The sequence below is a fragment of the Heptranchias perlo genome, chromosome 2, assembly GCF_035084215.1.
Source record: "Heptranchias perlo isolate sHepPer1 chromosome 2, sHepPer1.hap1, whole genome shotgun sequence".
Taxonomy (NCBI): domain Eukaryota; kingdom Metazoa; phylum Chordata; class Chondrichthyes; order Hexanchiformes; family Hexanchidae; genus Heptranchias; species Heptranchias perlo.
Genome location: NC_090326.1, coordinates 120,432,887 through 120,446,454, shown reverse-complemented (window position 1 = coordinate 120,446,454; position 13,568 = coordinate 120,432,887). Strand labels below are relative to the sequence as shown.

Genomic DNA, 13,568 nt, shown 5'->3' with positions numbered 1-13,568 from the left:
CTTCTTAAGTGTTGTTGGAGCTGCACTCATCCAGGTAAATGGAGAGTATTCCATCACACTCCTGACTTGTGCCTTGTAGATTGTGGAAAGGCTTTGGGGAGTCAGGAGGTGAGTCACTCGCTGCAGAATACCCAGCCTCTGACCTGCTCTTGTAGCCACAGTATTTATATAGCTGGTCCAGTTAAGTTTCTGCTCAATGGTGACCCCCAGGATGTTGATGGTGGGGGATTCGGCGATGGTAATGCCGTTGAATGTCAAGGGGAGGTGGTTAGACTCTCTTTTGTTGGAGATGGTCATTGCCTGGCACTTGTCTGGCGCGAATGTTACTTGCCACTTATGAGCCCAAGCCTGGATGTTGTCCAGGTCTTGCTGCATGCGGGCTCGGACTGCTTCATTATTTGAGGGGTTGCGAATGGAACTGAACACTGTGCAATCATCAGCGAACATCCCCATTTCTGACCTTATGATGGAGGGAAGGTCATATAAATGAAAATATAAATATTGAAATAATAGCTCAACGGGTTTGCCTTTTGTAGTCTTACTGATAGCACATCTCCAAGTGTAGGTAAGGGAGGTGCTCTGACTCAATACAGAAACATTGGAAGATTTCAGGAAATCTCATGAGATGGGATAAAATTAGATAAAACGGATTAGAAATAATTTTAAGGTACAGATATTGATTCGGAAAACTGGTAAAATGAAGAACTTTATTGATATGTGCCCTTTTATGCACATGTTCAAATTCAATGATGAAAACATTGGCAGAAGTTTTAACACTAAGCAAACCTGACTGTCAACTGCTTGTAGTTGTTGCACTGCAAAAGCTGTCTTAGAACAAGTGTGATTTCACAGGAGAGACATTTTAGCCACATTTTCAAAATTCATTTCCGAACAACCACGTAGAAAGTTTTGACCTGAGGGATACGATAATCTCCTGGGGGACGTTCATGCTCAAACAAATCAGATGTGGTCAGAGTTTGTTGGAGGCTTCTAGTTCTGGCAGAAACACAAAGAGGCGGAGCAAAAGGCACATTGACCTCATAGTCTTTAAATATAAGGGTCAGTTTGAAAGATAAACACCAGCAGCCTGTATCCACACATCAGATGTGGCACGTTAAGTAACAATCTGTTTATTTTTTTCTTAACTATCCTCATTTTCCAGTCCAGCCAACCAGGATAAGGAAGGTAAGAACACTTAATATATTTATACTTTCAGTGCTTGTTATACAATTAATTGTACATTACAACAACTTATTTTTAAAGTTTTATAAACTTTGTATTTTACCAGCTAAGCTTGATAGGAATTGCTATTAGAAAGCAAGTGTTTGATTCACAAGTAACTTCATAAAATGGACAAAATAAGACCATCCCTTTCCTCTACATTACAGGTTATTCACTGTGTTCTTCTTTTTCACTTACAGCATCAATGAAATAGAAGCAGCTTTTAGTTCAGTACAGGCTATAACAGTACTGGGACACATAAGTAACATACTTGTATTTTTTCGTGACATTTTGACTCATTCTTTTTCTTTCAATCTCCTGTCCATTTCTAAAATGTTCTGTTTTTATTTCAGATTTCCAGCTTTCACAGTATTTTTTTTATATCTACTCTGTATGAGGGTAAATTCACCATTCCCAAGCTCTCAGTGGGGAGCAGCACTCAATGAGACATAGGTTGGAGAAACAGTGCTACTGTTTTGTAGCCCAATCTCTGATCCACGCTCTTTTTGAGTGTGACTCTGCTTTGGTTTGGTTTTCTTCACCTGACAACAATTTTCTTTTCAAATATTTATTAAACCATTTGTGCTTGATAAGAACCTTTCTTTAAAATGAAAAAAATGATTGCTTACATTTAGTGTACACTGCGGTGCTAAAATTCACCATCTTGCTCCACTGGCGTAACTATGGCAGAGCGGGATTTGCGTCCCACCTGTGAGAAGGGGACCTGACCCCCTCCGGGGTTTCTGGGCCAAGCTATTTCCAAAAAACAGGGAGGCTCCAGTGGAGGTATCTGTGCATCTTGGGCATCTGCTGGGCAGGAAGTAAAATGTAGTGCTTGCTAGCTACTTATGGGCAAAGCTGGCATAACCAGCTTAAGACAGCTGAGAAAATCAGCTCCTTTTTTCAGAGGGCTGATTTCACTTGGACAGACATTTACTTTCTGGAGTGGTCCAGTACAGTGGAGCAGCAGTGGAGCAGCATGCGAACCCCATTTACACTGCTTCATTGTGCTGGACATCAGAATCCTGCTAGTGTCCAATATGTTCAGAAAAAGGAGGTGGAAGCAGTCGGAGTTGCAGTGGGAATTGCAGAGATAATGCAATCCCACCAGTCTGTCTCCTTTTGTGATATCATTAGATGAAAATACTGCCCAATCCCACCCCCGGAAAAAATTTCCAGATCCTTATTTTCGGGTTGGTGACCTGATACTACTGGATCTGACCCATACCTGTCTTCACCTGCAAGGTTCCTCCATCAGTAAGGCCCAGGCTCTGGGAAGATTTGGGGCTCTTAGATGTTTAACGATATATCGTCATCTTGGTAAACATGAGGGACTTCATGATACATGATGATATAAACAGAGATGTGCAGTGATGCTATTAGCAACATGACTGGTGTCACAGATCATGTATATACTAAAACAAAAGCATTAAAAGAAAATTATATTGAAAAAAATAGCTAAAGAAAATTTTACACTAAGGAGAAATATCCCCATTAGAACATCATAAAAATCAGTACTGTTGATGTTTGTCATGCTTTAATTTGCTAGAGCTGATTGACCAGAGAGAACTTTGTAAAATTCCTTCTGACTTTGTTTTTCAGAGATGGACAGCAATTCGTCAGGCATGATCCCACTTCATCAAAATAGCAGCAGAAACAGGTTGGACCATAAGCGGGAAACAATTTGCATTCTTGGCACTGGGGATTTTGGCAGATCCTTGGGTATGAGGATGCTCAAATCAGGTTACCCGGTGGTATTTGGTAGCCGATACCCAAAGGACTCTACCCTGCTGCCAAGTGGAGCACAAGTGTTTCACCACGCGGATGCCCTGAAAAAATCCAAGATCATTTTCTTGGCAGTTCACAGGGAAAACTATGATTTTGTCCCGGCTCTGTCCGATTTGCTAGATGGAAAAGTCCTGGTGGATGTGAGCAACAACCTCAGAATGAACCAATACCCTGAGTCCAATGCACAATATCTGTCTCAGCTGGTTCCCAAAGCCAATGTGGTGAAGGGATTTAACACAGTTTCAGCCTGGGCCCTGCAGTCAGGCAATCTGGATGCCAGCAGTCAGGTAAGATCATATATATGTCTACTTATTATGCGAAAAAAGTGATGTTAACAAGGATAAAACAAGGAACTCCCTTCCTAACAGCACTGTGGGAGAACCTTCACCACACGGACTGCAGTGGTTCAAGAAGGCAGCTCACCACCACCTTCTCAAGAGCAATTAGGGATGGGCAATAAATGCTGGCCTCGCCAGCGACGCCCACATCCCCATGGACGAATAAAAAAAAACTATTGTCCACACTGATCAACTAACTGTATTTTAAAAACAATATTAATTAAGTTGTGCTGAATATATTGAATTGCAGCATCAATAATTTCAATAATTGATAAAATCTGATTGTTCCATGTTTCAGGTCTTTGTCTGTGGGGATGACAATAAATCCAAACAACTGGTGATGGATGTTGCCAGGAGTATAGGCCTCACTCCTTTAGACCAGGGATCCCTTCTAGCAGCTGAAGAACTGGAGGACTACCCTCTACAGCTCTTTCCAATGTGGAGACTACCACTTAATATAACAGCTGGTCTCACAGTATTCTTCTTCTTGTACTATGTGGTGATTAAAGTAATCTATCCCTATGTAAAAAAAAATGCCGATGATACCTATCGGATGATGATTTCCATACCCAATAATGTTTTTCCAATTGTCTCCCTCATTCTGCTTGGCTTGGTTTACCTGCCGGGTGTGATTGCTGCATTCATCCAACTCTACAGAGGGACAAAGTACAAGCGATTCCCTGACTGGCTCGACGAGTGGATGTTGTGTCGCAAACAGCTCGGACTTGTGTCATTTGCCTATGGCTTCCTTCATGTTTTTTACTCATTGGTCAAACCACTTAGCTATGCATATTATTGGAAACAAATTCAGTATACCGTTTCGGAGGTAAGACTTTTACCTGTACTGTATTCTATTTCTGTTTTAATATCATTGCATCAGGCCAGTGCAGTGGACTGAACCTGAATGTGTAGCACTGTGGTGTGGGTTCCATCTCGCCCGAGTTGCTGTGGAGAGGTACCACGTGAAGGCCAAAAACCCCCTACAGGGAGAGAGAAATATTCAGAGGAGGCTTAGAAGTAGATCCCCTGGCCAAAGGATTTTGTAGCTTGGAAAGACTACAAAGGAGGAAAAAACCAGGGGACAGGATTTCAGGTTTAAATAGTTAATGACAAGAATTATGATTTATTAAAGCATTCATTAATTTTATATTCTATTGCTTTCTTTGTTTTTGTTAATTTAAGGTCACTCCTTCCTCCCCCTGTGATAGCTTGGTGACATCTGAAAGGATTAAGCATCAGCTCTGACAAACAAGCTTCTTTATTCCATGTGTTTGCTTCTTCCAGTTTCTCCAACCCACAGATTTCCACAATCCCCTTAAATTTCATATGCCAAAGAATAATGGATAACATAAAACTATGTGATCTATGAAGATGGACGGCCTTCATTATACCCATAGCTGCATGATCACTTTTGTTTATATTCACAAATAAGTAGATTCTAATAAGTTTAATTGAGAATCTGGATTTGATTGTACATGAACTGGATATTTTGAGATACTTTTTCTCTGAGTGAGCCTATTCAGTGGATGTTGGTGTCATTCCTAGGCCTGCTCCTATCCTCATGTGAACCTGATATAAGTGCCATAGGATCTGTTTGCAACACCTTTTTATGGGGCTTCCTGTTCTCATTCCCCAGGAATGTGCCCCTTTTAGCCCTTCTGCTAGTAACACATCACTGGATAAATCAAAAAACCTAGAAATCTTTCCTGAGCCTGAACATCACCCACCGCCCCCCTCCCCTGCCTTGCCCCATGCCAATTCTTCTTCAGTCATTGCTGCTCTTTTCAGCTGCTCCACGTACAGAAGAATATGTGGCCCTTCTGACAGCTGCAGCGCTTTAAATGCTACAGCAGAACCCAATTTCTCTCCTACCCAGTGGCAGTGAACCAATGGGCACCATGTTATTGCTGTCCTCCCGCCCTAAATAAGTAATTATGCCTGTGGGAAGCTGGAGCAGGTTAGCGGCAGAGTCACATGGGTGGGTGGAAGTCCTGTCCTGCTGTTAACCTACCATTAGGAGGAGAATCCAGTCCTATAAATCATGAGGTATAATATCTCTTCAGTATGATTCACAAGGTTCAATACTAGGAGCCTGCCTCCCATTTGAATTGTAACTGTAAACTCAGCCAATAAATAACTACACCAAGAAATTGTTATGATATTAGCATATGGAGTTTAATGCATTTGTGTGACATTCCTTTGTTTTCAGTTGTAATGGTGCACAGAACCACAGAATAAGTTAAGAAACAGCTGGATGCCGTATTGGGCAGACTGCAGGTTTTTTCCTGGATGGATGAGCTTGTATAACCTTCCTTGTCCATATCTATCTTGTGAATTTGTATGAGCTTTGCCTTGAACCCCTTGACATGTCACTGCCTTGAAACACACTCCAACTTAAATGCTATCTTAGATTAATGCAGAAAATGGCTGACTGACTTGTGCTCATTAACAAATGTTCTAGATATAGAACATTTTCACTACAAGAGACTTCAGATCTGAATTTTGTTTCTTATGTTACACTTCACTTCCAGAACATCATGGAGGTGAAATTTGTCTTGGGCAGTAGTGCAAAACAAGCAATAATGAACCAGCAGCCCGTTTTACACCTGGTCTGATTTTATTTTCCATTTTGCGTCATTGTCCAAAACCAATTTCACTTCCCATGTGTGCTAATGTCGGCTAATAACAGGATGCCAACACCTTGTCTGCTATTGTGATTTTTGAACACTTTGTTCATTGTGCACTGCTTTATTTGTCTGGTTATTGCTTCTTCCCATGCTTTCAATTCCCCTTTGTACTCCAGACAATCAAAGTTCTGGCTCCTCTTACAGCTTCAACTGCTAATCCCAGTCAGGATGCCAGTACAATAGAATGCTTTTTCTGATTTCACAAGAACTGGGAAATTCCTAGAAGCTGCTGTTTTTTTGTTCCATTCTGCTAATGCCTAACATCTTCCATGTATTCTCAATTGTTGTTTTATTGCCATTGCCTATATATGGCACCTAGTTGGGTTTTCACATTGTTTTGGCTTGTGATACATAACAGGTTCAATGTGCTGGGAATTTCTTCAGAGGTTTCTCCTGGTTGGCCACTGTAACTTTGGCAGAAGATTGGCAGAAACTGCACAAGTTACGACGGCCGATTAGGAGAATGGGAGGACCCTAGGCAAGACAGAGGGTCAGAGGGATCTTGGTGTGCAAGTTCACAGATCCCTGAAGGTGGCGGAACAGGTAGATAAGGTGGTAAAGAAGGCATATGGGATACTTGCCTTTATTAGCCGAGGCATAGAATATAGGAGCAAGGAGGTTATGATGGAGCTGTATAGAACACTGGTTAGGCCACAGCTGGAGTACTGTGTGCAGTTCTGGTCGCCACACTACAGGAAGGATGTGATCGCTTTGGAGAGGGTGCAGAGGAGATTCACCAGGATGTTACCAGGGCTGGAGCGCTTCAGCTATGAAGAGAGACTGGGAAGATTGGGTTTGTTTTCCTTGGAGCAGAGGAGGCTGAGGGGGGACATGATTGAGGTGTACAAAATTATGAGGGGCACAGATAGGATGGATACTAAGGAGCTTTTTCCCTTCGTTGAGGGTTCTATAACAAGGGGACATAGATTCAAGGTAAAAGGCGGGAGGTTTAGAGGGGATTTGAGAAAGAACTTTTTCACCCAGAGGGTGGTTGGAGTCTGGAACTCACTGCCTGAAAGGGTTGTGGAGGCAGGAACCCTCACAACATTCAAGAAGCATTTGGATGAGCACTTGAAATGCCATAGCATACAAGGCTACGGACCAAATGCTGGAATATGGGATTAGAGTAGACAGGGCTGATGGCCGGCGCGGACACGATGGGCCGAAGGGCCTCTATCCGTGATGTATAACTCTATGACTCTATGACTAACTCCCTGCAGAAAGATGATGCCTGCAGGTATATAGGGGTAGTGAGTCGGCAGCTTTTTTTACATCTCTCCTGATTTTTATTTCCATTGAAGTCAATGGTAACAAAAATCAGGAGAGGTGCTAAACAGATGGCTGAGTCACTATCACCCATTCCACACTGTCGCACAAAGTCAAGATCCACCCCAGACACAGGATCTTACACTTCACTAGTACTATGCAATGAGATTGAGAGGATCTAACTAGTAGCTTTTAATGGAGAATGAGAACTCAGTTTAGAACTAATAAATATTGGCTTTATATTGTTCAGTTGCTGTAAGCTCCTTTTGAAGCATTCCAAAGGGAATTTTTTTTTTATTCGTTCATGGGATGTGGGCTTCGCTGGCGAGGCCAGCATTTATTGCCCATCCCTAATTGCCCTTGAGAAGGGGGTGGTGAGCCGCCTTCTTGAACCGCTGCAGTCCGTGTGGTGAAGGTTCTCCCACAGTGCTGTTAGGAAGGGAGTTCCAGGATTTTGACCCAGCGACGATGAAAGAACGGTGATATATTTCCAAGTCGGGATGATGTGTGACTTGAAGGGGAACGTGCAGGTGGTGGTGTTCCCATGTGCCTGCTGCCCTTGTCCTTCTAGGTGGTAGAGGTCGTGGGTTTGGGAGGTGCTGTCGAAGAAGCCTTGGCGACATGCTGCAGTGCATCCTGTGGATGGTACACACTGCAGCCACAGTGCGCCAGTGGTGAAGGGAGTGAATGTTTAGGGTGGTGGATGGGGTACCAATCAAGCGGGATGCTTTGTCCTGGATGGTGTTGAGCTTCTTGAGTGTTGTTGGAGCTACACTCATCCAGGCAAATGGAGAGTATTGTAGATAGTGCCTTGTAGATGGTGAAAAGGCTTTGGGGAGTCAGGAGGTGAGTCACTCGCCGCAGAATACCCAGCCTCTGACCTGCTCTTGTAGCCACAGTATTTATATGGCTGGTCCAGTTAAGTTTCTGGTCAATGTTGACCCCCAGGATGTTGACGGTGGGGGCTTCGGCGATGGTAATGCTGTTGAATGTCAAGGGGAGGTGGTTTGACTCTCTATTGTTGGAGATGGTCATTGCCTGGCACTTGTCTGGCGCAAATGTTACTTACCAGTTATCAGCCCAAGCCTGGATGTTGTCCAGGTCTTGCTGCATGCGGGCATGGACTGCTTCATTATCTGAGGGGTTGCGAATGGAACTGAACACTGTGCAATCATCAGCGAACATCCCCATTTCTGACCTTATGATGGAGGGAAGGTCATTGATGAAGCAGCTGAAGATAGTTGGGCCTAGGACACTGCCCTGAGGAACTCCTGCAGCAATGTCCTGGGGCTCAGACGATTGGCCTCCAACAACCACTACCATCTTGCTTTGTGCTAGGTATGACTCCAGCCACTGGAGAATTTTCCCCCTGATTCCCATTGACTTGAATTTTACTAGGGCTCCTTGGTGTCACACTCGATCAAATGCTGCCTTGATGTCAAGGGCAGTCACTCTCACCTCACCTCTGGAATTCAGCTCTTTTGTCCATGTTTGGACCAAGGCTGTAATGAGGTCTGGAGTCGAGTGGTCCTGGCGGAACTCAAACCGAGCATCGGTGAGCAGGTTATTGGTGAGCAAGTGCCGCTTGATAGCACCGTCGACGACACCTTCCATCACTTTGCTGATGATTGAGAGTAGGCTGATGGGGCGGTAGTTGGCTGGATTTGATTTGTCCTGCTTTTTGTGGACAGGACATACCTGGGCAATTTTCCACATTGTCGGGTAGATGCCAGTGTTGTAGCTGTACTGGAACAGTTTGGCTCGAGGCGCGGCTAGTTCTGGAGCACAAGTCTTCGGCACTACAGCCGGGATGTTGTCGGGGCCCATAGCCTTTGCTGTATCCAGTGCACTCAGCCGTTTCTTGATATCATGTGGAGTGAATCGAATTGGCTAAAGACTGCCTTCTGTGATGGTGGGGATATCGGGAGGAGGCCGAGATGGATCATCCACTCGGCACTTCTGACTGAAGATGGTTGCAAACGCTTCAGACTTGTCTTTTGCACTCACGTGCTGGACACCGCCATCATTGAGGATGGGGTTGTTTGCAGAGCCTCCTCCTCCCGTTAGTTTTCTAATTGTCTACCACCATTCACGACTGGATGTGGCAGGACTGCAGAGCTTGGATCTGATCCGTTGGTTGTGAAATCGCTTAGCTCTGTCTTAAGCATGTTGCTTCCGCTGTTTAGCATGCATGTAGTCCTGAGTTGTAGCTTCACCAGGTTGGCACCTCATTTTTAGGTACGCCTGGTGCTACTCCTGGCATGCTCTTCTACACTCCTCATTGAACCAGGGTTGATCCCCTGGCTTGTTGGTAATGGTAGAGTGAGGAATATGCCGGGCCATGAGGTTACAGATTGTGCTGGAATACAATTCTGCTGCTGCTGATGGCCCACAGCGCCTCCTAGGTGCCCAGTTTTGAGCGGCTAGATCTGTTCTGAATCTATCCCATTTAGCACGGTGGTAGTGCCACACAACATGTTGGATGGTGTCCTCAGTGCGAAGACAGGACTTCGTCTCCACGAGGACTGTGTGGTGGTCACTCCTGCCAATGCTGTCATGGACAGATACATCTGCGACAGGTAGATTGGTGAGGACGATGTCAAGTAGGTTTTTCCCTCGTGTTGGTTTGCTCACCACCTGCCGCAGGCCCAGTCTGGCAGCTATGTCCTTCAGGACTCGGCCAGCTCGGTCAGTAGTGGTGCTGCCGAGCCACTCTTGGTGTTGGACATTGAAGTCCCCCACCCAGAGTACATTCATTCTGATTCAGCAAAAAGCATCACGGTATGATTGTGGATATAAGAAAAAGTATGAAAAATGGTCAGATTTGGCCCTGTAATTGGGCATGAATGAATGGGTGAGTTGAATGAAGTGAATGGCCTTTGTTCATTCCTGCATCTTCTGTTTTTACAGTAACATTACCTTCAAGCTTGTGATTTTAACTATCACAAATAATCCAAGCATTGTGATCTGAGAAGGAAGTTTAAAAGCCCTGCCTGTTTGAAGTGAGATTGTTTCCTTCTGTGAGTGATGTGTCGAACTGTCAAGCTGATGTGTAGATAAATAACACAAATTTTTGTACCATCCTGCAGCATGTTTCTTGTTTTCAATCCAGGTGAAAAAGAACACAACCTCAGAGATGGAGAGGGTGTGGGCCTGGCGTGGTGATCTGTTTTACGCACTTGGAATCTTGGGCTTTGCTGTCTTTTGTCTGCTCGGAATAACCTCCCTTCCATCTGTCAGCAATACAATGAACTGGAGAGAATTCAGATTTGTTCAGGTACTTCATTAGCCACTTATAGAGGTTCATTCATTAACATATAGCTTTGTTGTGTAATAGCTAGTCAGATAAACAAGAACATAAATAGGAAGCAGTACATATGTGCAATAATAACCTGAAACCCGAGTCAGGGAGCAGTGGTGGGTACCCCCAGTCCAAAACCGTCGGCAAGTGGATCCAGAGCCAGAAAAGTCTAAGAAAAGTACGTTTTTAAAACATTTTTAAGTTACCTTGTGGGCCAGGTCACTGCACACCACCCCCCCCCCCCCTACAAGGAAACCTTGGGCCTGCTCTATCCTAGGCTTCCCTCCCTCTCCTCTAACCACGATCCTGCAGGACCAACCCTCCACTCCATCCCGAAGACTTGCCTTAGTCCCCAGTGCCAGCCTCCTGCTGCCCAATTTTGACGGCCAAGCAGCTGTCTCCTGCTGACTTCCAGACCGTTTTGGTCAGGAAGTTGCCCAGTGGCGTGCTGATGAGACCCGGCTGTTAAAAGCGTCTGGGCCTCCCTGCTGCCACTCCCGGATGGGCCGGCCGCTTGCTAGGCCACGTTCTCACCCAGGACTTAAAATCGATCCCCAGAAGTCAAATTCTAAACTCTACAATCTGAAAAACTGAGTTGTTGAGCTTTATTATGCTGAATGTTGTTGCAAGTAAATGTTTTCAGTGTATATTTTCTTTGTGATTTAAGAACGAGCATTAGCTCAATGGAATTTTCTTTTGCGATAAAACACTTGCAGTGTTTAAAGTTATTTGTGCTTGCTTTTAACGAACAGCATGCATTTAAATTATCTCAATGTGATTTTATGCCAGAAATATTAATTATTAATCCTGCCTAAAATATTTCTCCTTTTTCTTCCAGTCGAAGCTGGGTCATGTCACACTGCTGCTGTGCACGGCTCACGCTGCTGTACTTGGATGGAATAAATTCTTAACGCCTACACGGTATAAATGGGGGCTTCCCCCAGGGTACATACTGTCCATGGTGATTCCCTGCATTGTGCTGGTTCTAAAGCTGATTCTCATAACTCCGTGTGTAGACAGAATGGTCACAAGAATCCGGCAGGGTTGGGAAAAGAAAGAAAAAGGCTCAGGCAATGTAAACATTTGACAGAAGGTATTCCCCCTGAATAAATTCTGTTCTGCAAATACATGCGTGCACCAAAAAATATAAGGTATATTTATGCATAACATCAAAATGGTATGAAAATTATTCAGATTCTTTCTTGGTCCTGTTGTGTGGATGATTCTTCAGGGTCCATTTCATTGTTGCTGTAGAAATCCGGCATTGTCCGCAGCGCAGTGCAGTGTGACTAATAATGTGGTCTGAGTGGTGGAAAGCAGCTGAAGGTCTACAGTGAACATCATTCGTGGATTTGAACTGTGCAATACAGGGAACTAAAGTAATAATCAACTTGCTCTATTACTTAATTGAACAAATGTACTTTTGTATTATCTCCAATTGCAATATACTATATATTTACAATAAAGTTCCTCACTCGTAATTCACCTTTGAAATTTATGTATAGCAACATAGGAATTGCTAGACGAAGAAAGGCCAAGCTCCCTCTAGTTCACCTTCTACCATCCTGGTAGTCCCATAATACAATGATAATGGAGTTGTTGATTAATCATAGCAATCAATCTCAATCAATTAGTTTACAACAGACCCAGACATGACACAAGGAAAACCCCAGCAGTGGGAAGATTTGGGAACCATTGTATTGACGTATTTTATCGGTACCTATTATAATATTATTTTTTTGTACGACCATTTCTCTCTCAATGGATTCACAGCAGCCCCCATAAGTATGTCTGCTCCCTTATGATTCAGATGCTGTAATTTCTTTCAAAAATCTGCCATTCGCAAGGGACCTAAATTTTAAAAGGTCACGATCCTGGCACTTACACTGCGATCAGGCTGACTGGTTCCATCCGCTGCTGGCCCCCCCAGAGTAAATGGGAGAGCACCTAATTTGCTTGGGGTTGGCGTGTGGGTCAGATCACTATAGGCACATCTCAAACACTCACCTACTGCCTCAAATGGATGTAAGCAGAGTAGTGGGAAAAAACTGCATGTTCAGAGCTTGTTAATGAATTTGGAAGCTTTGTTAAAAGGAAAGGCTAACAAACACTTGCGCCTTGAATTTCCACGCGGCTTCTCCCGATCTACTGCTGTAATGTCAGTGCAGCACCCAGAGAAATTACATAAATGGCTAATAAAGGCATTTTACACCATTCTTGCAGGTTTTCCACCTATGTTTCACCGAAATTACTGTGTTGTCAGAGGGAGTGGGGGGTCAAAAAACCCTACAGATATTCTCCTCAATGGAGTTCTGGATGGGCAAGGAGGGGAGGAAATGAAATGACCTGGATTTTCCTGATATTGTCGGTAAAAAGGCGTGGCTAAGTGGACTGCCATGTGATCCCATCAGCATCTGTGTAAGAGAGAGCGAGAGTTGGTTCTGCAATTGAGTGTTGTAAAGTAATGGTAGAAGGAGCAGCACCATCTGGAGGATCTGCAGTGACCAAGGCTCCAAGATTATTAAGCTGCAGTGGAGATAATGCTGGTAGAGATAAAGGCCAGTAAACAAAGGCTCTTTGGCCCCCAGGGAGTTATGCCCCAGAAAAAGGATGTGCAGGCAGTTGGAGGGAGGTGGCACTGGCTGTAAGTGCCAACCCTACCACTGCATGAACAGCTATTCATGCCAGAAATGTGAGGCTGGCCAAGATAAATGAAGGTACAAGTGCCCAAGCAGATGCTGAGACACTGTTTGAAGTCTGACTCACCTCCACACTATCCAGGACCACATAGTGTAAAAGAAGATAGAAATGAGAAGAGATCCCCACCACCCCGCTCATGAGAACATCTCCTCTCTTACCGTTCTCCTGTCCTATAGCACATTTACTGCAATGTTTGAATGACAAATGAAGAGACACTGAATTTCCTGCGCCTGTTAGCATGTTCACAAGGTTATGTCTGCAGACACC

At 44.2% G+C, this 13,568-nt stretch overlaps 1 protein-coding gene across 1 annotated transcript; it reads left to right on the top strand.

Moving 5' to 3' along the window:
* Nucleotides 1-1,059: 1,059 nt before the first annotated feature.
* Nucleotides 1,060-12,082, top strand: LOC137342640 (metalloreductase STEAP4-like). Its single transcript, XM_068006680.1, has 5 exons — nt 1,060-1,185; nt 2,824-3,296; nt 3,646-4,173; nt 10,413-10,577; nt 11,440-12,082. Exons 2-5 carry the CDS (start codon nt 2,826-2,828, stop codon nt 11,686-11,688), a joined length of 1,413 nt encoding a protein of 470 aa, XP_067862781.1. The 5' UTR covers nt 1,060-1,185; nt 2,824-2,825; the 3' UTR covers nt 11,689-12,082.
* The last annotated feature ends 1,486 nt before the right edge of the window (nt 12,083-13,568 follow it).

Bases quoted from the DNA above. Each gene is read 5' to 3' on its own strand.
- LOC137342640 (XM_068006680.1), top strand. From the start codon at position 2,826: ATGGACAGCAATTCGTCAGGCATGATCCCACTTCATCAAAATAGCAGC. The intron at 4,174-10,412 runs GTAAGACTTTTA...TTTTCAATCCAG, and splicing joins TTCAGTATACCGTTTCGGAG to GTGAAAAAGAACACAACCTC. The intron at 10,578-11,439 runs GTACTTCATTAG...TTTTTCTTCCAG, and splicing joins GAGAATTCAGATTTGTTCAG to TCGAAGCTGGGTCATGTCAC.